The sequence below is a fragment of the Gobio gobio genome, assembly GCF_949357685.1.
Source record: "Gobio gobio genome assembly, chromosome: 25".
NCBI lineage: Eukaryota > Metazoa > Chordata > Actinopteri > Cypriniformes > Gobionidae > Gobio > Gobio gobio.
Window position 1 is genome coordinate 4,356,913 of NC_137121.1, and position 25,464 is coordinate 4,382,376.

At 31.1% G+C, this 25,464-nt stretch overlaps 1 protein-coding gene across 1 annotated transcript in view; it reads left to right on the forward strand.

Moving 5' to 3' along the window:
• The window catches only part of ppm1h (protein phosphatase, Mg2+/Mn2+ dependent, 1H), a 49,307-nt gene extending 24,219 nt beyond the window's left edge, over nt 1-25,088 (forward strand). Inside the window, exons 9-10 of the mRNA XM_079809135.1 lie at nt 21,655-21,806; nt 23,712-25,088. Of these exons, the coding sequence (XP_079665261.1) occupies nt 21,655-21,806; nt 23,712-23,868 (309 nt within the window). The 3' untranslated portion in view covers nt 23,869-25,088. The remainder of the gene's footprint in view (nt 1-21,654; nt 21,807-23,711) is intronic.
• Nucleotides 25,089-25,464: the final 376 nt, after the last annotated feature.

Sequence of the window (25,464 nt, forward strand, 5' to 3'; positions counted from 1 at the left end):
ATTAGTAAAAAATATTGAACACTTACTATAGTATTAGTAATTTTTTTGGGACACTTACTATATTATTAGTAAAAAAAATTGGACACTTACTATAGTATTACTAATTTTTTTGGACATTTACTATAGTATTAGTAATTTTTTTTAACACTTACTATAGTATTAGTAATTTTTTTGGACACTTACTATAGTATTAGTAAAAAAAAATTGACACTTACTATAGTAAAAAAAATTGGACACTTACTATAGTATTAGTAAAAAAAAATTGGACACTTACTATGGTATTAGTAATTTTTTTGGACACTTACTATAGTATTAGTAATTTTTTGGGTCATTTACTATAGTATTAGTAATTTTTTGGGACACTTACTATAGTATTAGTAATTTTTTTGGACACTTAGTATAGTATTAGTAATTTTTTGGGACACTTACTATAGTATTAGTAATTTTTTGGGACACTTACTATAGTATTAGTAATTTTTTGGGACACTTACAGTATTAGTATTTTTTTTTGGACACTTAGTATAGAATTAGTAATTTTTTTTGGACACTTACTATAGTATTAGTAATTTTTTTTGGACACTTACTATAGTATTAGTAATTTTTTTTGGACACTTACTATAGTATTAGTAATTTTTTGGGACACTTACTATAGTATTAGTAACAAAAATTGGACACTTACTATAGTATTAGTACATTTTTGGGAGACTTACTATAGTATTAGCAATTTTTTTGGACACTTACTATAGTATTAGTAATTTTTTGGGACACTTACTATAGTATTAGTAAAAAAAATTGGACAGACACTTACTATAGTGTTAGTAATTTTTTGGACACTTACTATAGTATTAGTATTTTTTTGGACATTTACTACTGTATAGTATTTTTTACTTTTGTTTTGGACACTTACTATAGTATTAGTAATTTTTTTGGACATTTACTATAGTATTAGTAATTTTTTTTTTGGACACTTAGTATAGTATTAGTTATTTTTTTGGACACTTACTATAGTATTAGTAAAAAAAAAATTGGACACTTGCTATAGTATTAGTAATTCTTTTGGACACTTACTAGATATTAGTAATTTTTTTGGACACTCACTATAGTATTAGTAAAAAAAATTAGACACTTATTATAGTATTAGTAATTTTTTGGGACATTTACTATAGTATTAGTAATTTTTTTTGGACACTTACTATAGTATTAGTAATTTTTTTGGACCCTTACTATAGTATTAGTAAAAAAAATTGGACGGACACTTACTATAGTATTAGTAATTTTTTTTGACACTTACTATAGTATTAGTAAAAAAAATTGGACGGACACTTATTATAGTGTTAGTAATTTTTTGGGACACTAACTATAGTATTAGTAAAACAAATTGGACACTTACTATAGTATTAGTAATTTTTTGGACACTTACTATAGTATTAGTAATTTTTTTGGGCACTTACTATAGTATTAGTAATTTTTTTTGAACACTTACTATAGTATGTGTAATTTTTTTGAACACTTACTATAGTATTAGTAATTTCTTTTGGACACTTACTATAGTATTAGTACTTTTTTGAACACTTACTATAGTATTAGTACTTTTTTTGAACACTTACTATAGTATTAGTAATTTTTTTTTAACACTTACTATAGTATTAGTAATTTTTTTTGGACACTTACTATAGTATTAGTACTTTTTTTGAACACACTATAGTATTAGTAATTTTTTTTTTTAACACTTACTATAGTATTAGTAATTTTTTTTTTAACACTTACTATAGTATTAGTAATTTTTTTTGGACACTTACTATAGTATTAGTAATTTTTTTTGGACACTTACTATAGTATTAGTACTTTTTTTGAACACTTACTATAGTATTAGTAGTTTTTTTTTAACACTTACTATAGTATTAGTAATTTTTTTTGAACACTTACTATAGTATTAGTAATTTTTTTGGACACTTACTATAGTATTAGTAATTTTTTTGGGACACTTACTATATTATTAATAAAAAATTTGGACACTTACTATAGTATTAGTAAAACATTTTGAACACTTACTATAGTATTAGTAATTTTTTTGGGACACTTACTATATTATTAGTAAAAAAACTTGGACACTTACTATAGTATTAGTAAAAAAAATTGGACACTTACTATAGTATTAGTAATTTTATTTTGGACACTTTCTATAGTATTAGTAATTTTTTTGGACACTTACTATAGTATTAGTAATTTTTTTGGACACTTACTATAGTATTAGTATTTTTTTTTGGACACTTACTATAGTATTAGTAAAAAAAATGACACTTACTATAGTATTAGTAAAAAAAATTGGACACTTACTATAGTATTAGTAATTTTATTTTGGACACTTTCTATAGTATTAGTAATTTTTTTGGACATTTACTATAGTATTAGTAATTTTATTTTGGACACTTACTATAGTATTAGTAATTTTATTTTGGACACTTTCTATAGTATTAGTAATTTTTTTGGACACTTACTATAGTATTAGTGATTTTTTTGGACACTTACTATAGTATTAGTAATTTTTTTTTGGACACTTACTATAGTATTAGTAATTTTTTGGGTCATTTACCATAGTATTAGTAATTTTATTGGACACTTACTATAGTATTAGTAATTTTTTTTTGGACACTTACTATAGTATTAGTAATTTTTTGGGTCATTTACCATAGTATTAGTAATTTTATTGGACACTTACTATAGTATTAGTTAAAAAAAATTGACACTTACTATAGTAAAAAAAATTGGACACTTACTATAGTAATAGTAAAAAAAAATTGGACACTTACTATAGTATTAGTAATTTTTTTGGACACTTACTATAGTATTAGTAATTTTTTGGGTCATTTACTATAGTATTAGTAATTTTATTGGACACTTACTATAGTATTAGTAAAAAAGTGGACACTTACTATAGTAAAAAAAATTGGACACTTACTATAGTATTAGTAAAAAAAATTGGACACTTACTATAGTATTAGTAATTTTATTTTGGACACTTTCTATAGTATTAGTAATTTTTTTGGACACTTACTATAGTATTAGTAATTTTTTTGAACACTTACTATAGTATTAGTAATTTTTTGGGACACTTACTATAGTATTAGTAATTATTTTTGAACACTTACTATAGTATTAGTACTTGTTTTGAACACTTACTATAGTATTAGTAATTTTTTTGGACACTTACTATATTATTAGTAATTATTTTTGAACACTTACTATAGTATTAGTACTTGTTTTGAACACTTACTATAGTATTAGTAATTTTTTTGGACACTTACTATAGTATTAGTAATTTTTTTTGGACACTTACTAAAGTATAAGTAATTTTTTTGGGACACTTACTATATTATTTAATAAAAAATTTGGACACTTACTATAGTATTAGTAAAAAAAATTTAACACTTACTATAGTATTAATTTTTTTGGACATTTACTATAGTATTAGTAATTTTTTTTAACACTTACTATAGTATTAGTAATTTTTTTGGACACTTACTATAGTATTAGTAAAAAAATATTGGACACTTACTATAGTATTAGTAATTTTTTTGGACACTTACTATAGTATTAGTAATTTTTTGGGTCATTTACTATAGTATTAGTAATTTTATTGGACACTTACTATAGTATTAGTAAAAAAAAATTGACACTTTCTATAGTAAAAAAAATTGGACACTTACTATAGTATTAGTAATTTTATTTTGGACACTTTCTATAGTATTAGTAATTTTTTGGACACTTACTATAGTATAAGTAATTTTTTTGGACACTTACTATAGTATTAGTAATTTTTTTTGGACACTTACTATAGTATTAGTAAAAAAAATTGGACACTTATTATAGTATTTGTAATTTTTTGGGACACTTACTATAGTATTAGTAATTTTTTTTGGACACTTACTATAGTATGAGTAATTTTTTTTGGACACTTACTATAGTATTAGTCATTTTTTGGGACACTTACTATAGTATTAGTATTTTTTTGGGACACTTACTATAGTATGAGTAATTTTTTTTGGACACTTACTATAGTATTAGTCATTTTTTGGGACACTTACTATAGTATTAGTAAAAAAAATTGGACACTATAGTATTAGTAATTTTTTTGGACACTTACTATAGTATTAGTAATTTTTTTGGACACTTACTATAGTATTAGTAATTTTTTGAACACTTACTATAGTATTAGTAATTTTTTTTGAACACTTACGATAGTATTAGTAATTTTTTTTGGACACTTACTATAGTATTAGTAATTTTTTGGGACACTTACTATAGTATTAGTAATTTTTTTTGGACACTTACTATAGTATTAGTACTTTTTTTGAACACTTACTATAGTATTAGTAATTTTTTGAACACTTACTATAGTATTAGTAATTTTTTTTGAACACTTACGATAGTATTAGTAATTTTTTTTGGACACTTACTATAGTATTAGTAATTTTTTGGGACACTTACTATAGTATTAGTAATTTTTTTTGGACACTTACTATAGTATTAGTCATTTTTTGGGACACTTACTATAGTATTAGTATTTTTTTGGGACACTTACTATAGTATGAGTAATTTTTTTTGGACACTTACTATAGTATTAGTCATTTTTTGGGACACTTACTATAGTATTAGTAAAAAAAATTGGACACTATAGTATTAGTAATTTTTTTGGACACTTACTATAGTATTAGTAATTTTTTTGGACACTTACTATAGTATTAGTAATTTTTTGAACACTTACTATAGTATTAGTAATTTTTTTTGAACACTTACGATAGTATTAGTAATTTTTTTTGGACACTTACTATAGTATTAGTAATTTTTTGGGACACTTACTATAGTATTAGTAATTTTTTGAACACTTACTATAGTATTAGTAATTTTTTGGACACTTACTATAGTATTAGTAATTTTTTTGGACACTTACTATAGTATTAGTAATTTTTTTGGACACTTACTATAGTATTAGTAATTTTTTGAACACTTACTATAGTATTAGTAATTTTTTTTGAACACTTACGATAGTATTAGTAATTTTTTTTGGACACTTACTATAGTATTAGTAATTTTTTGGACACTTACTATAGTATTAGTAATTTTTTTTGGACACTTACTATAGTATTAGTACTTTTTTTGAACACTTACTATAGTATTAGTAATTTTTTGAACACTTACTATAGTATTAGTAATTTTTTTTGAACACTTACGATAGTATTAGTAATTTTTTTTGGACACTTACTATAGTATTAGTAATTTTTTGGGACACTTACTATAGTATTAGTAATTTTTTTTGGACACTTACTATAGTATTAGTACTTTTTTTTGGACACTTACTATATTATTCGTAATTTTTTTGGACATTTACTATAGTATTAGTAATTTTTTTAACACTTACTATAGTATTAGTAATTTTTTTGGACATTTACTATAGTATTAGTTATTTTTTTGGACACTTACTATAGTATTAGTAAAAAAAATTGGACACTTGCTATAGAATTAGTAATTCTTTTGGACACTTACTATAGTATTAGTAATTTTTTTGGACACTCACTATAGTATTAGTAAAAAAAATTAGACACTTATTATAGTATTAGTAATTTTTTTGGACACTTACTATAGTATTAGTATTTTTTTGGGACACTTACTATAGTATGAGTAATTTTTTTTGGACACTTACTATAGTATTAGTCATTTTTTGGGACACTTACTATAGTATTAGTAAAAAAAATTGGACACTATAGTATTAGTAATTTTTTTGGACACTTACTATAGTATTAGTAATTTTTTTGGACACTTACTATAGTATTAGTAATTTTTTGAACACTTACTATAGTATTAGTAATTTTTTTTGAACACTTACGATAGTATTAGTAATTTTTTTTGGACACTTACTATAGTATTAGTAATTTTTTGGGACACTTACTATAGTATTAGTACTTTTTTTGATCACTTACTATGGTATAAGTAATTTTTTTTGAACACTTACTATATTATTAATAAAAAATGTGGACACTTACTATAGTATTAGTAAAAAAAAATTAACACTTACTATAGTATTAGTAATTTTTTTGGGACACTTACTATATTATTAGTAAAAAATTTTGGACACTTACTATAGTATTAGTAATTTTTTTGGACATTTACTATAGTATTAGTAATTTTTTTGGACACTTACTATAGTATTAGTAATTTTTTTTGGACACTTACTATAGTATTAGTAATTTTTTTTGGACACTTACTATAGTATTAGTAATTTTTTGGGACACTTACTATAGTATTAGTAAAAAAAATTGGACACTTACTATAGTATTAGTAAAAAAAATTGGACAGACACTTACTATAGTGTTAGTAATTTTTTGGACACTTACTATAGTATTAGTAATTTTTTTGGACATTTACTATAGTATTAGTAATTTTTTTAACACTTACTATAGTATTAGTAATTTTTTTGGACATTTACTATAGTATTAGTAATTTTATTTTGGACACTTACTATAGTATTAGTAAAAAAAATTGGACACTTGATATAGAATTAGTAATTTTTTTTGGACACTTACTATAGTATTAGTAATTTTTTGGGACACTTACTATAGTATTAGTAATTTTTTTTGGACACTTACTATAGTATTAGTACTTTTTTTGAACACTTACTATGGTATAAGTAATTTTTTTTGAACACTTACTATATTATTAATAAAAAATGTGGACACTTACTATAGTATTAGTAAAAAAAAATTAACACTTACTATAGTATTAGTAATTTTTTTGGGACACTTACTATATTATTAGTAAAAAATTTTGGACACTTACTATAGTATTAGTAATTTTTTTGGACATTTACTATAGTATTAGTAATTTTTTTGGACACTTACTATAGTATTAGTAATTTTTTTTGGACACTTACTATAGTATTAGTAATTTTTTTTGGACACTTACTATAGTATTAGTAATTTTTTGGGACACTTACTATAGTATTAGTAAAAAAAATTGGACACTTACTATAGTATTAGTAAAAAAAATTGGACAGACACTTACTATAGTGTTAGTAATTTTTTGGACACTTACTATAGTATTAGTAATTTTTTTGGACATTTACTATAGTTTTAGTAATTTTTTTAACACTTACTATAGTATTAGTAATTTTTTTGGACATTTACTATAGTATTAGTAATTTTATTTTGGACACTTACTATAGTATTAGTAAAAAAAATTGGACACTTGATATAGAATTAGTAATTCTTTTGGACACTTACTATAGTATTAGTTATTTTTTTGGACACTTACTATAGTATTAGTAAAAAAAATTGGACACTTGCTATAGAATTAGTAATTCTTTTGGACACTTACTATAGTATTAGTAATTTTTTTGGACACTCACTATAGTATTAGTAAAAAAAATTAGACACTTATTATAGTATTAGTAATTTTTTTGGACATTTACTATAGTATTAGTAATTTTTTTTGGACATTTACTATAGTATTAGTAATTTTTTTGGACACTTACTATAGTATTAGTAAAAAAAAAAATGGACGGACACTTACTATAGTATTAGTAATTTTTTGGACTCTTACTATAGTATTAGTAATTTTATTTGGACACTTACTATAGTATTAGTAATTTTTTGGGACACTTACTATAGTATTAGTAAAAAAAATTGGACACTTACTATAGTATTAGTACATTTTTGGGACACTTACTATAGTATTAGCAATTTTTTTTGGACACTTACTATAGTATTAGTAAAAAAAATTGGACAGACACTTACTATAGTGTTAGTAATTTTTTGGACACTTACTATAGTATTAGTCATTTTTTGGACATTTACTATAGTATTTTTTAATTTTGTTTTGGACACTTACTATATTATTAGTAATTTTTTTGGACATTTACTATAGTATTAGTAATTTTTTTAACACTTACTATAGTATTAGTAATTTTTTTGGACATTTACTATAGTATTAGTAATTTTATTTTGGACACTTACTATAGTATTAGTAAAAAAAATTGGACACTTGCTATAGAATTAGTAATTCTTTTGGACACTTACTATAGTATTAGTAATTTTTTTGGACACTCACTATAGTATTAGTAAAAAAAATTAGACACTTATTATAGTATTAGTAATTTTTTTGGACATTTACTATAGTATTAGTAATTTTTTTTGGACATTTACTATAGTATTAGTAATTTTTTTGGACACTTACTATAGTATTAGTAAAAAAAAAATGGACGGACACTTACTATAGTATTAGTAATTTTTTGGACTCTTACTATAGTATTAGTAATTTTTTTTGGACACTTACTATAGTATTAGTAATTTTTTTTGGACACTTACTATAGTATTAGTAATTTTTTGGGACACTTACTATAGTATTAGTAAAAAAAATTGGACACTTACTATAGTATTAGTACATTTTTGGGACACTTACTATAGTATTAGCAATTTTTTTTGGACACTTACTATAGTATTAGTAAAAAAAATTGGACAGACACTTACTATAGTGTTAGTAATTTTTTGGACACTTACTATAGTATTAGTAATTTTTTGGATATTTACTATAGTAATTTTTAATTTTGTTTTGGACACTTACTATATTATTAGTAATTTTTTTGGACATTTACTGTAGTATTAGTAATTTTTTAACACTTACTATAGTATTAGTAAAAAAAATTGGACACTTGCTATAGAATTAGTAATTCTTTTCGACACTTACTATAGTATTAGTTATTTTTTTGGACACTTACTATAGTATTAGTAAAAAAAATTGGACACTCTCTATAGAATTAGTAATTCTTTTGGACACTTACTATAGTATTAGTAATTTTTTTGGACACTCACTATAGTATTAGTAAAAAAAATTAGACACTTATTATAGTATTAGTAATTTTTTTGGACATTTACTATAGTATTAGTAATTTTTTTTGGACATTTACTATAGTATTAGTAATTCTTTTGGACACTTACTATAGTATTAGTTATTTTTTTGGACACTTACTATAGTATTAGTAAAAAAAATTGGACGGACACTTACTATAGTATTAGTAATTTTTTTGGACACTTTCTATAGTATTAGTAAAAAAAATTGGACGGACACTTATTATAGTGTTAGTAATTTTTTGGGACACTAACTATAGTATTAGTAAAACAAATTGGACACTTACTATAGTATTAGTAATTTTTTTGGACACTTACTATAGTATTAGTAATTTTTTTGGACATTTACTATAGTATTAGTAATTTTTTTGGACACTTACTATAGTATTAGTTATTTTTTTATACATTTACTATAGTATTAGTAATTTTTTTTGGACACTTACTATAGTATTAGTAATTTTTTTGAACACTTACTATAGTATTAGTAATTTTTTTGAACACTTACTATAGTATTAGTAATTTTTTTGAACACTTACTATAGTATTAGTAATTTTTTTTGGACACTTACTATAGTATTAGTAATTTTTTTGAACACTTACTATAGTATAAGTAATTTTTTTGGGACGCTTACTATATTATTAATAAAAAATTTGGACACTTACTATAGTATTAGTAATTTTTTTGGACATTTACTATAGTATTAGTAATTTTTGGACACTTACTGTAGTATTAGTAATTTTTTTGGACATTTACTATAGTATTAGTAAAAAAAATTGGACGGACACTTACTATAGTATTAGTAATTTTTGGACACTTACTGTAGTATTAGTAATTTTTTTGGACATTTACTATAGTATTAGTAAAAAAAATTGGACGGACACTTACTATAGTATTAGTAATTTTTGGACTCTTACTATAGTATTAGTAATTTTTGGACACTTACTGTAGTATTAGTAATTTTTTTGGACATTTACTGTATTATAAGTAATTTTTTGGACACTTACTATAGTATTAGTAATTTTTTTGGACACTTACTATAGTATTAGTAATTTTTTTGGACACTTACTATAGTATTAGTAATTTTTTTGGACATTTACTATAGTATTAGTAATTTTTTTTAACACTTACTATAGTATTAGTAATTTTTTTGGACACTTACTATAGTATTAGTTAAAAAAAATTGGACACTTACTATAGTATTAGTAATTTTTTTGGACACTTACTATAGTATTAGTAATTTTTTGGGTCATTTACTATAGTATTAGTAATTTTATTGGACACTTACTATAGTATTAGTAAAAAAAAATTGACACTTACTATAGTATTAGTAAAAAAAATTGGACACTTACTATACTATTAGTAAATTTATTTTGGACACTTTCTATAGTATTAGTAATTTTTTTAGACACTTACTATAGTATTAATAATTTTTTTGGACACTTACTATAGTATTAGTAAAAAAAATTGGACACTTATTATAGTATTAGTAATTTTTTGGGACACTTACTATAGTATTAGTAATTTTTTTGGACACTTACTATAGTATTAGTATTTTTTTGGGACACTTACTATAGTATTAGTCATTTTTTGGGACACTTACTATAGTATTAGTAAAAAAAATTGGACACTATAGTATTAGTAATTGTTTTGGACACTTACTATAGTATTAGTAAATTTTTGGGACACTTACTATAGCATGAGTAATTTTTTTTGGACACTTACTATAGTATTAGTAATTTTTTGGGACACTTACTATACTATTAGTAAAAAAAATTGGACACTATAGTATTAGTAATTGTTTTGGACACTTACTATAGTATTAGTAATTTTTTGGGTCATTTACTATAGTATTAGTAAATTTTTGGGACACTTACTGTAGTATTAGTAATTTTTTTTGGACACTTACTATAGTATTAGTAATTTTTTGGGACACTTACTATAGTATTAGTAAAAAAAATTGGACGGACACTTACTATAGTATTAGTAATTTTTGGACACTTACTGTAGTATTAGTAATTTTTTTGGACATTTACTATAGTATTAGTAAAAAAAATTGGACGGACACTTACTATAGTATTAGTAATTTTTGGACTCTTACTATAGTATTAGTAATTTTTGGACACTTACTGTAGTATTAGTAATTTTTTGGGACATTTACTGTAGTATAAGTAATTTTTTGGACACTTACTATATTATTAGTAATTTTTTTGGACACTTACTATAGTATTAGTAATTTTTTTGGACACTTACTATAGTATTAGTAATTTTTTTGGACACTTACTATAGTATTAGTAATTTTTTTGGACACTTACTATAGTATTAGTAATTTTTTTGAACACTTACTCTAGTATTAGTTATTTTTTGGACACTTACTATAGTATTAGTATTTTTTTGGACACTTACAATAGTATTAGTAATTTTTTTTGGACATTTACTATAGTATTAGTAATTCTATTTTGGACTCTTACTATAGTATTAGTAATTTTTTTGGACATTTACTATAGTATTAGTAATTTTTTTTGGACACTTACTATAGTATTAGTAATTTTTTTTGGACACTTACTATAGTATTAGTAATTTTTTTGGACATTTACTATAGTATTAGTAAAAAAAATTGGACGGACACTTACTATAGTATTAGTAATTTTTGGACTCTTACTATAGTATTAGTAATTTTTGGACACTTACTGTAGTATTAGTAATTTTTTGGGACATTTACTGTAGTATAAGTAATTTTTTGGACACTTACTATATTATTAGTAATTTTTTTGGACACTTACTATAGTATTAGTAATTTTTTTGGACACTTACTATAGTATTAGTAATTTTTTTGGACACTTACTATAGTATTAGTAATTTTTTTGGACACTTACTATAGTATTAGTAATTTTTTTGAACACTTACTCTAGTATTAGTTATTTTTTGGACACTTACTATAGTATTAGTATTTTTTTGGACACTTACAATAGTATTAGTAATTTTTTTTGGACATTTACTATAGTATTAGTAATTCTATTTTGGACTCTTACTATAGTATTAGTAATTTTTTTGGACATTTACTATAGTATTAGTAATTTTTTTTGGACACTTACTATAGTATTAGTAATTTTTTTTGGACACTTACTATAGTATTAGTAATTTTTTTGGACTCTTACTATAGTATTAGTAATTTTTTTGGACTCTTACTATAGTATTAGTAATTTTTTTTGGACACTTACTATAGTATTAGTTATTTTTTTGGACACTTACTATAGTATTAGTAAAATAAATTGGACACTTACTATAGTATTAGTAATTTTATTTTGGACACTTATGTTGGGGTAACAGCTTAGGACCCAGGACCAGTAGTGAAAAATGAAGACCAGGAGTCAGATTAATTAAAGAAAATTTTACTGAAGAATAGTTTGCAGTTTCATCAGCAGAAGCCCGCTCAAGAGGAGTTCGTAGGCCGCGCTCCCTCTAACAGTCTCCACGCCTCCGTCTAACGTACATACAATTCCACACGTAGACAGATAGGAGCATATATCTCTAAAAAATGCGTAGACTCGTTGTCGCCCAGGCCCAGATTAGTCCACAGTGACCTCGGAGGTCATAGAAAAGGCGTCCATAGGTCTGGCATCGCCTGCGGGAAGGCCCATCTCCAATACTGGATCTGCTCAAATCATACAACGCACATACACACAAAGCTCCAGAGAGACTGGAGCTCAAGGTTGAGAACATCTTAACTAACTATCAACAAAACACTTCTCCAAAACATACTGATACTACATTTAGTACAGGAGTGAATTTATTCTATTTATCAAGAAGAGCATATAAAAGAGGTACATTTCTCTGAGTCCCCAAAAGAGTCACATAGCTGTAACATAGGTGACCCCGGGGGTCACTTTAGGAAGACATACAGTTAACACATGCTGTTATTACAAACACCCAGGACATTTGCCTGTCAGCACGTCTTGACACAGACTCAGAGCAGCACCTAAAGAATGTGGATTCAAAAGCACACAGCAACTAAAACACTACAATATCCAAAATCACTCCTTGAATATAGAGACCTGATTTATCAAATGTAGGAAATGGTTATAAATTGATTATCATTAATTCTTGTTTTAATATTGAACATAAAATCATTCTTGAAGGATATGTGTCTGATGAAGAGACAAGTGATGTTTGGCTTGACCTTGACCCTTCACTTACTATAGTATTAGTAATTTTTTTGGACACTTACTATAGTATTAGTAAAAAAAAATTGGACACTTATTATTGTATTAGTCATTTTTTGGACACTTACTAAAGTATTAGTAATTTTTTTGGATACTTACTATAGTATTAGTAATTTTTTTGGACACTTACTATAGTAATATTAATTTTATTTTGGACTCTTACTATAGTAATATTAATTTTATTTTAGACACTTACTATAGTATTAGTAAAAAAAATTGGACACTCACTATAGTATTAGTAATTTTATTTTGGATACTTTCTATAGTATTAGTATTTTTTTTAGACACTTACTATAGTAGTAGTAATTTTATTTTGGACACTTTCTATAGTATTAGTAATTTTATTTTGGACACTTTCTATAGTATTAGTAATTTATTTTAGACACTTACTATAGTATTAGTAATTTATTTTAGACACTTACTATAGTATTAGTAATTTATTTTAGACACTTACTATAGTATTAGTAATTTATTTTAGACACTTACTATAGTATTAGTAAAAAAAATGGACACTTGCTATAGTATTAGTAATTTTATTTTGGACACTTTCTATAGTATTAGTAATTTTTTTGGGACACTTACTATAGTATTAGTAAAAAAAATTGGACACTTATTATTGTATTAGTAATTTTTTAGGACACTTACTATAGTATTAGTAATTTTATTTTGGACTCTTACTATAGTATTAGTAAAAAAAATGGACACTTGCTATAGTATTAGTAATTTTATTTTGGACACTTTCTATAGTATTAGTAATTTTTTTGGGACACTTACTATAGTATTAGTAAAAAAAATTGGACACTTATTATTGTATTAGTAATTTTTTAGGACACTTACTATAGTATTAGTAATTTTATTTTGGACTCTTACTATAGTATTAGTAAAAAAAATTGGACACTTTCTATAGTATTAGTAATTTTATTTTGGACACTTACTATAGTATTAGTAATTTTTTTGAACACTTACTATAGTATTAGTAAAAAAAAATGGGCACTTACTATAGTATTAGTAAAAAAAATTGGACTCTTATTATTGTATTAGTAATTTTTCAGGACACTTACTATAGTATTAATACATTTTTTTGGACACTTACTATAGTAATATTAATTTTATTTTGGACATTTACTATAGTATTAGTAAAAAAAATTGGACACTTTCTATAGTATTAGTAATTTTATTTTGGACACTTACTATAGTATTAGTAATTTTTTTGAACACTTACTATAGTATTAGTAAAAAAAAATGGGCACTTACTATAGTATTAGTAAAAAAAATTGGACTCTTATTATTGTATTAGTAATTTTTCAGGACACTTACTATAGTATTAATACATTTTTTTGGACACTTACTATAGTAATATTAATTTTATTTTGGACATTTACTATAGTATTAGTAAAAAAAATTGGACACTTTCTATAGTATTAGTAATTTTTTTTGGACACTTACTATAGTATTAGTATATTTTTTGGACACTTTAGTATTAGTAAAAAAAATTGGACACTTATTATAGTATTAGTAATTTTTTTGGACACTTACTATAGTATTAGTAATTTTTTTGGACACTTACTATAGTATTAGTAATTTTTTTTGGACACTTACTATAGTATTAGTATATTTTTTGGACACTTTAGTATTAGTAAAAAAAATTGGACACTTATTATAGTATTAGTAATTTTTTTTGGACATTTACTATAGTATTAGTAATTTTTTTTTTGGACACTTACTATAGGATTAGTAATTTTATCACAATGTTCCCCCCACAAAAGGTATCATAGTTATTCCTTGTTTTTCAGCAAAGTTAGTCAGTAAATATGAAATAACTCTGTATCAGTATCTTTAGTATTCCCATCTGATGCCGGCTCCACCGCAGTACTTTTGCCAGAGTTTCTGGGTCATAAATCAGCTCTGGTTTGCTTATTAAAGTAAAGCAGCTTCTATAGGTTACATAACCTCAGATATAGATAATATGCAGTGCATCAGTGTTTCAGAATGAAGATGTGGAGCTCAAGCCGCAGCGACACGAGTCTCTCCTCCTGGAATCTTCTGAAGCTCTTGATCTTTAATTCACACGCTGTGTAAAGTTCATCCGCGGTTCATCCCGCCGTCTGCGCTTCAGTCGAGCTTTTTCTCTCTCCGCTTCTCTTTGATCTGTTTTTCTTATTCCTCCTCCTCCTCCTCCTCGATGCTCTTTCCCCCGTTAGACGATTGTGCAACATGTAGAACTGTGTGAACTGAGCCTGCGGAGCGGCTGAGGCTGGATCCAGCCACTCATTTCCTGTCCTCGGTGACCCATCCTTTCACCCAGACTCTTGCATCAGATATGATCTTTATATATATTTATATAAAATTAACATATTTAATATATAATTATTCTACTCTATTATTGTAATCTATTCTATATTCTAAATAAATGAACCAATGTATAAGTAATTCAATAAAAAACTGATTTATTATTTAAATATATTTAATAAATTCATTTACAAAAAGATTTAATTTTTTTTTTTTTTTTTTTTTACAATATATTAATATATTGTAAATATAATTATTATTTTAATTAAGTCAAATGAATTAAATTATAATATTATAATTTAAATATTGAATGTATTATGTATTTTAATCTATTTGTTATATTTTATTAAATTGTATTTATATTGTTTACTATAACCTAGCTATTTTTACACCTAATATAGTTAATAATCTAATATATTTCCATCTAATATATATATATAATTAGTTTAATATATGTGTGAGTGTTTGTGTGTGTAACTATTTTAATCTTATATATGTATTATAAATAAACTAATGTATAGATAATTAAATGCAATTATTATTTAAATATTAAATGTATTAATTTATACACAATTTAAATGTACAATACTTTAAACAAATATTTGAAGAATTAATATAATTAATAATTGATACAAAATGATTAATTATATAATTTAACGTTATTTAAATTAAATACGTTTTTTCTAATTTTCATGCATCACAGAATTGTTCTCCAGTAGTCAATAATTTTATCCCTTACATCTCATATTTGATCAGCTAAATTATATATTTAAAAGTTTTTTTCTTGAAAGAATAAAATAGCTTGAATGTAACTCGACACTCTTGCCTCATTTTGTAAACGCAGATTCATGAATATGCAAATGAGCCCCGCCTCCACTCACTCACAGCAGCTCAGAGATCCACTCGTTCAACTTTACTCTAGTAAATGTTTGAACAACACAAAAGGCATAACATTATATACATAATTCACCTGCTATATTGCTAAATCTACCTGATTTTTCATATCAACAGAAAATTATAATTATTATAAATTATGATATGCTAAACCCCGCCCACACTTTGACGTGATTGGTTACAAGATAGTTTGTGACGTGATTTCAAAACCGTGTTTTTGGTTCTAAAGAGAAAATACTCGGCAATGGCGTGACTTATGAATGTGCACATGGTCCGTCTTAAAGCATATTAAAAACACCATTTAGACATGTAAACAACATTAAAAAGATGATTTTCCCCACAGGGGGACTTTAAGAAAACGTCATCATTTGCTCAAGGCTTTATTCACTGCTTATTTCCGCTCATCAGAAGTCAGGCTGGTCTGCTGTTGCTCCTGGAGTCAGTGTTGATGTGGATCCAGTGAGAGCGACTGCGACTCAGGAACCAGAAACAAGGACTAACGGCTTATGGGATTCTGAGCGTGTTTGGCCAGTCGGTTATTAAATGGAAATTCAGCTTTAACCAAAAACACTGAGTTTGAGTCTGTCAGGACAAGATGAATGTGTCACTAAAGCAGTGAGCTACGAGTGTTTCAGGGATTTCACCGCTGTTAAAGGCCTCCTTCTTCCATTGCTCGTGGTCCAGTTCTGATGCTCACGGGCCACTGTTGGTGCTTTGGGCGGGGTCAGGGGTCAGCGGCTGTGCCGCCCCATACACAACAAACTGAGATGCTCTGTGTATTCTGAGCCCTTTCTATCAGAACCAGCATTAACTTCTTGAGCAGTTTGAGCTCCAGTAGCTCGTCTGTTTGATCGGCCCACACGTGCATCAATGAGCCTCGGCCGCCCATGACCCTGTGGCCGGTTCTCCACTGTTCCTTCATGACCCTGTGGCCGGTTCTCCACTGTTCCTTCATGACCCTGTGGCCGGTTCTCCACTGTTCCTTCATGACCCTGTGGCCGGTTCTCCACTGTTCCTTCATGACCCTGTGGCCGGTTCTCCACTGGTCCTCCATGACCCTGTGGCCGGTTCTCCACTGGTCCTTCATGACCCTGTGGCCGGTTCTCCACTGGTCCTCCATGACCCTGTGGCCGGTTCTCCACTGGTTCTTCATGACCCTGCGGCCGGTTCTCCACTGGTCCTTCATGACCCTGTGGCCGGTTCTCCACTGGTCCTTCATGACCCTGTGGCCGGTTCTCCACTGGTCCTCCATGACCCTGTGGCCAGTTCTCCACTGGTTCTTCATGACCCTGTGGCCGGTTCTCCACTGGTTCTTCATGACCCTGTGGCCGGTTCTCCACTGGCTCTTCATGACCCTGTGGCCGGTTCTCCACTGGTCCTCCATGACCCTGTGGCCGGTTCTCCACTGGTCCTTCATGACCCTGTGGCCGGTTCTCCACTGGTCCTCCTTGACCCTGTGGCCGGTTCTCCACTGGTCCTTCATGACCCTGTGGCCGGTTCTCCACTGGTCCTTCATGACCCTGTGGCCGGTTCTCCACTGGTCCTTCATGACCCTGTGGCCGGTTCTCCACTGGTCCTTCATGACCCTGTGGCCGGTTCTCCACTGGTCCTTCATGACCCTGTGGCTGGTTCTCCACTGGTCCTTCATGACCCTGTGGCCGGTTCTCCACTGGTCCTTCATGACCCTGTGGCTGGTTCTCCACTGGTCCTTCATGACCCTGTGGCCGGTTCTCCACTGGTCCTCCTTGACCCTGTGGCCGGTTCTCCACTGGTCCTCCTTGACCCTGTGGCCGGTTCTCCACTGGTCCTTCATGACCCTGTGGCCGGTTCTCCACTGGTCCTCCTTGACCCTGTGGCCGGTTCTCCACTGGTCCTTCATGACCCTGTGGCTGGTTCTCCACTGGTCCTTCATGACCCTGTGGCTGGTTCTCCACTGGTCCTCCTTGACCCTGTGGCCGGTTCTCCACTGGTCCTTCATGACCCTGTGGCCGGTTCTCCACTGGCTCTTCATGACCCTGTGGCCGGTTCTCCACTGGTCCTCCATGACCCTGTGGCCGGTTCTCCACTGGTCCTTCATGACCCTGTGGCCGGTTCTCCACTGGTCCTCCTTGACCCTGTGGCCGGTTCTCCACTGGTCCTTCATGACCCTGTGGCCGGTTCTCCACTGGTCCTTCATGACCCTGTGGCCGGTTCTCCACTGGTCCTTCATGACCCTGTGGCCGGTTCTCCACTGGTCCTTCATGACCCTGTGGCCGGTTCTCCACTGGTCCTTCATGACCCTGTGGCCGGTTCTCCACTGGTCCTTCATGACCCTGTGGCTGGTTCTCCACTGGTCCTTCATGACCCTGTGGCCGGTTCTCCACTGGTCCTCCTTGACCCTGTGGCCGGTTCTCCACTGGTCCTCCTTGACCCTGTGGCCGGTTCTCCACTGGTCCTTCATGACCCTGTGGCCGGTTCTCCACTGGTCCTCCTTGACCCTGTGGCCGGTTCTCCACTGGTCCTTCATGACCCTGTGGCTGGTTCTCCACTGGTCCTTCATGACCCTGTGGCTGGTTCTCCACTGGTCCTCCTTGACCCTGTGGCCGGTTCTCCACTGGTCCTTCATGACCCTGTGGCTGGTTCTCCACTGGTCCTTCATGACCCTGTGGCCGGTTCTCCACTGGTCCTTCATGACCCTGTGGCTGGTTCTCCACTGGTCCTCCTTGACCCTGTGGCCGGTTCTCCACTGGTCCTTCATGACCCTGTGGCCGGTTCTCCACTGGTCCTTCATGACCCTGTGGCCGGTTCTCCACTGGTCCTCCTTGACCCTGTGGCCGTTCTCCACTGGTCCTTCATGACCCTGTGGCCGGTTCTCCACTGGTCCTTCATGACCCTGTGGCCGGTTCTCCACTGGTTCTTCATGACCCTGTGGCCGGTTCTCCACTGGTCCTTCATGACTCTGTGGCCGGTTCTCCACTGGTCCTTCATGACCCTGTGGCCGGTTCTCCACTGGTCCTCCATGACCCTGTGGCCGGTTCTCCACTGGTCCTCCTTGACCCTGTGGCCGGTTCTCCACTGGTCCTTCATGACCCTGTGGCCGGTTCTCCACTGGTCCTCCTTGACCCTGTGGCCGTTCTCCACTGGTCCTCCATGACCCTGTGGCCGGTTCTCCACTGGTCCTTCATGACCCTGTGGCCGGTTCTCCACTGGTCCTCCATGACCCTGTGGCCGGTTCTCCACTGGTCCTTCATGACCCTGTGGCCGGTTCTCCACTGGTCCTTCATGACCCTGTGGCCGGTTCTCCACTGGTCCTCCTTGACCCTGTGGCCGTTCTCCACTGGTCCTTCATGACCCTGTGGCCGGTTCTCCACTGGTCCTTCATGACCCTGTGGCCGGTTCTCCACTGGTCCTTCATGACCCTGTGGCCGGTTCTCCACTGGTCCTTCATGACCCTGTGGCCGGTTCTCCACTGGTCCTTCATGACCCTGTGGCCGGTTCTCCACTGGTCCTTCATGACCCTGTGGCCGGTTCTCCACTGGTCCTTCATGATCTTGTGGCCGGTTCTCCACTGGTCCTCCATGACCCTGTGGCCGGTTCTCCACTGGTCCTTCATGACCCTGTGGCCGGTTCTCCACTGGTCCTCCATGACCCTGTGGCTGGTTCTCCACTGGTCCTTCATGATCCTGTGGCCGGTTCTCCACTGGTCCTCCATGACCCTGTGGCCGGTTCTCCACTGGTCCTTCATGACCCTGTGGCCGGTTCTCCACTGGTCCTCCATGGAGCACTTTTGATAGAGACTGACCACTGCAGACCGGGAACACCCCACAAGAGCTGCAGTTTTGGAGATGCTCTGACCCAGTCGTCTTGCCGTCACAATCTGGCCCTTGTCAAACTCACTCAAATCCTTACGCTTGCCCATTTTTCCTGCTTCTAACACATCAACTCTGAGGACAAAATCTTCACTTAATGCCTAATATATCTCACCCACTAACAGGAGATCATCAGTGTTATTCACTTCACCTGTAAAATCATAAAGTAGTTTATTTTTTTGGACATTTACTATAGTATTAGTCTCTTTTTTGGACATTTACTATAGTATTGGTCTCTTTTTTTGGACATTTACTATAGTATTAGTCTTTTTTTGGACATTTGCTATAGTATTAGTCTTTTTTTGGACATTTGCTATAGTATTAGTCTTTTTTTTTGGACATTTACTATAGTATTAGTCTTTTTTTGGAAATTTACTATAGTATTGGTCTCTTTTTTTGGACATTTGCTATAGTATTAGTCTTTTTTTGGACATTTGCTATAGTATTTGTCTTTTTTTGGACATTTACTATAGTATTTGTCTTTTTTTGGACATTTACCATAGTATTAGTCTTTTTTTGGACATTTACTATAGTATTAGTCTTTTTTTTTGGACATTTACTATAGTATTAGTCTTTTTTTGGACATTTACTATAGTATTTGTCTTTTTTTGGACATTTACTATAGTATTTGTCTTTTTTTGGACATTTACTATAGTATTAGTCTTTTTTTTGGACATTTACTATAGTATTTGTCTTTTTTTGGACATTTGCTATAGTATTAGTCTTTTTTTTTGGACATTTACTATAGTATTAGTCTTTTTTTTGGACATTTACTATAGTATTAGTCTTTTTTTTTTGGACATTTACTATAGTATTAGTCTTTTTTTTGGACATTTACTATAGTATTTGTCTTTTTTTGGACATTTGCTATAGTATTAGTCTTTTTTTTTGGACATTTACTATAGTATTAGTCTTTTGTTTGGACATTTACTATAGTATTAGTCTTTTTTTGGACATTTACTATAGTTTTAGTCTTTTTTTTGGACATTATTACTATAGTATAAGAGATCATCAGTGTTACTCACTTCACCTAAAATTTCGATATTAAATTCGATATTACATTTTTCAACTAAATATCCAAATAAATCTAATTATTAAACTAAATTAACCATAAAAACTAAATTACTGATCTAATTATTGATCTAAAGCCCACACTGTCACTGTATCTCCAGAACGGCTAGACGGATGAATAAAATTATGCTGCATTATTTTCCTGTTTAACACTGTGAAGCTGCTTTGAAAATATCTGCATTGTTAAAAGCGTATATAAATAAAGTTGACTTGACTTGACCTGTAAAATCATGAAGTAGTTTATCAAATAAAATCATTCTATTAATGATAATAATCACACTGAACAGTTCTTCTGTTGTGTTATAGAGCTAATTCTTGAGGTGTTTACGGTTGTCAAGCTACACAACAATCTAAAATCCCTGATGTACTAATTATTGGCGCATTAAAGTAGGATTCTATTAATGTTTTGCGTATTATTTATCATTTCTGCAGGTGAAGGTCTATAACCTCTCTCAGCATGAGCATGGCGCTGATGATGTCATGATCCTGGCTACAGATGGACTCTGGGACGTGCTGTCCAATCAGGAAGTGGCAGAGGCGGTATCTGGTTTCCTTGGAAACTGTGACCCTGATGACCAGCACAGGCAGGTTCCTCAGATTTGGTTGAGCATCAGCTATCCACTCCTGCAACCCTGAAGACAACACAGTGCAGGATGATGGGCGGTTCTGGCCGACGTACCAATGTGGTTTTGCTTTTAGTATGAGATGAAGGTTCCGAAAAACTTTTTTTGCACATACCATTTTGGGTCCCCCAGACAGCAGCATAGTGTTGGCCATGTGTGGATTCCACGTGTACCGGATGTGGGCCGGAACACTATGTTGCTGTCTGGGTGAACGTGCTAAAAAGAACCTTTTTCCACGTATTGTGCAGATGACGGTTCTTTATTGGCATCGATAGTTCCATGAAGAACCTTTAAAATCCATGGAATGTTTCCATTGATCAAAAGGTTCTTTTTAGAATGTTCAATGAAAGGTTCTTTGGGGAACCAAATGTGTTCGTCACAGTGTGGATGGAGCCATAAAGGCCAATAAAGAAGCGAGTGAGTGTAGTGGTTGAAGATCTGGACTGGTCTGGGTTGGAGGTTCAAGCCAAGAACCATCACCATTTATTATTATTTTTTGGACATTTACTATAGTATTAGTCTTTTTTGGGGACATTTACTATAGTATTTCTTTGGACATGTACTATAGTATTAGCCTTTTTTTGGATATTTACTAAAATATTTAGTAATTTTTTTGGATATTTACTATAGTATTAGTCATTTTTTTATGTTTACTATAGTATTAGCCTTTTTTTTATATTTACTATAATATTTAGTAATTTTTTTGGACATTTACTATAGTATTAGTCTTTTTTTGGACATTTACTATAGTATTAGTCTTTTTTTGGACATTTACTATAGTTTTAGTCTTTTTTGGGGACATTTACTATAGTTTTAGTCTTTTTTTGGGACATTTACTATAGTATTAGTCTTTTTTTGGACATTTACTATAGTTTTAGTCTTTTTTGGGGACATTTACTATAGTTTTAGTCTTTTTTGGACATTTACTATAGTATTAGTCTTTTTTTGGACATTTACTATAGTTTTAGTCTTTTTTGGGGACATTTACAATCGTAATAGTAATTTTTTTGGACATTTACTATAGTTTTAGTCTTTTTTTGGACATTTACTATAGTTTTAGTCTTTTTTGGACATTTACTATAGTATTAGTCTTTTTTTGGACATTTACTATAGTTTTAGTCTTTTTTGGACATTTACTATAGTATTAGTAATTTTTTTATGTTTACTATAGTATTAGCCTTTTTTTTATATTTACTATAATATTTAGTAATTTTTTTGGACATTTACTATAGTATTAGTCTTTTTTTGGACATTTACTATAGTATTAGTCTTTTTTGGGGACATTTACTATAGTTTTAGTCTTTTTTTGGGACATTTACTATAGTATTAGTCTTTTTTTGGACATTTACTATAGTTTTAGTCTTTTTTGGGGACATTTACTATAGTTTTAGTCTTTTTTGGACATTTACTATAGTATTAGTCTTTTTTTGGACATTTACTATAGTTTTAGTCTTTTTTGGGGACATTTACAATCGTAATAGTAATTTTTTTGGACATTTACTATAGTTTTAGTCTTTTTTTGGACATTTACTATAGTTTTAGTCTTTTTTGGACATTTACTATAGTTTTAGTCTTTTTTTGGACATTTACTATAGTTTTAGTCTTTTTTGGACATTTACTATAGTTTTAGTCTTTTTTTGGACATTTACTATAGTTTTAGTCTTTTTTGGACATTTACTATAGTATTAGTAATTTTTTTGGACATTTACTATAGTTGTAGTCTTTTTTTGGGACATTTACTATAGTATTAGTCTTTTTTTTTTTTTAAAGTTATGTTTTTCCAATCGTGTATGACTTTCTTAGTCATATTTCATAGGGGTTTTGATTCTAGGTCATGTTGGAGAGCCTAACTGAACTGTTTTTCAGGTACACCATGGCAGCTCAAGACCTGGTGATGAAGGCCAGAGGCGTCTTGAGGGACCGAGGTTGGAGAATCGCCGGAGACCGGCTCGGCTCTGGAGACGACATCTCCGTCTTCATAATTCCTCTAATGCACGGCGATAAACAGCCGCAGCCGAGCTGACCAATCAGGAGGCAGGGCGCCAACCGCATCGGACTGAATCCATCTCTAACGCGTCGCTCAGACGCTCAGACAGCGTCCTGCTGGAGTCTGTGGAACTCGCTGTGCGTTTGAGCTCATTTACAATACGGACATTTGCTTTTAAGACTGAAAAGTCAACATCTCCTGACTTTGAAGACCCACGTGGACGTTCGTGGGATGCTGGGATCAGTATATAAGTTATAACTTTGCACAATGACTAAAGGAGCGGCTCTTTGAAGTTCTCCGTGGACAGATGCGCGCCCTCCGCAGTTTGTTTATCCGCACTCATCTGGCAGCTAGGCGGAACCAACCCAGTTTTGTTTGTCCTTTCAGGAGATTCATTTATCCTCTGAATGTTTAGCTTGCGGTTTTCCGTCTTTGCGTTCCCTGAGAAAATCAAAGCAATCCTGGCTGTTATTTGTACAAGAAAAAAATCAGTATTGTTTCGTTTCCCCGGTGCGCTGTATATTTGCGGTAGATACATAATGATCTTCCATGTATGGATTTGTAGGATGATGCATTAAGGAACAGTAAATCATGCGTCATGTTCGTTCCCTTCGTGGTGAATTAACACCTACCTGCAATCTGTTCTTCAGGCTCCCGGGTGGAGGTTCGCGGAGGTCTGACTTGCGATACATCATGTTCACAGTGGCACCTTCCTCTTCTACAGCACAAACCCGCTGTGAGCATTTGGAAAGGCTTTCGTACACACACACACACAATGTGCAAACACACGCATATACACACTCCCCTAGAGAGTGGCCATCTGGTCAGCACAACCTGAGTGTGACCAAAACAAGACTAATTTGGCCGGAGATTCAGCTCTGTGTGTGTGTGTGTGTGTGTGTGTGTGTGTGTGTGTGTGTGTGTGTGTGTGTGTGTGTGTGTGTGTGTGTGTGTGTGTGTGTGTGTGTGTGTGGAGCGCTCTCTAACACACTTGAGCGCAGTCGTTTGTGTGGGTGGATGGCACTGCAAGGGCATCACATGCTTACTAAAGGAACATTCTGGGAAGTGCACACAAAAATGATTCATAAACTGCTTATGTGGCTCCATTAATGCTTATTGAAATGGCCGACAGATTTGAATAAAAAGCTCTCTGAAGATGTTTCTAAAATAACAGGAATAATTTCATATGTTTTTCCCAAATGATGTACTCCCTCTGTAAAACATTCACTAGAATAAAGACGGTTCACACCAAATTGAACATTGTGTGTTATTGACCATGTCTTCGGGATGTGATGTCAGTTATTCGCTGATCTCATTGGCTCTTCCCCAAACTCAAATTTACTGTTGCATTTTTCAAGCGCCAAATTTGTGAGCTGGATGAGTAATGATTTAGTTTTGAGACCATCATTTATCATAGTGATCTTGACTACTTTTATATTTTTATTGGACTTAAATAGGCAGCTTAACCATTTTTGGCAGGAATTAAATCAATGCCGTGAAGTATAGAAACAGTCGTTGATGTTGATGGTTAAAGGGGACCTATTATGCAAAATTCACTTTTATGAGATGTGTGTGAACAGCCTATAATGGTAAAAATCCACCCAATACTTTTTTTCAGTCATTATCAATCTC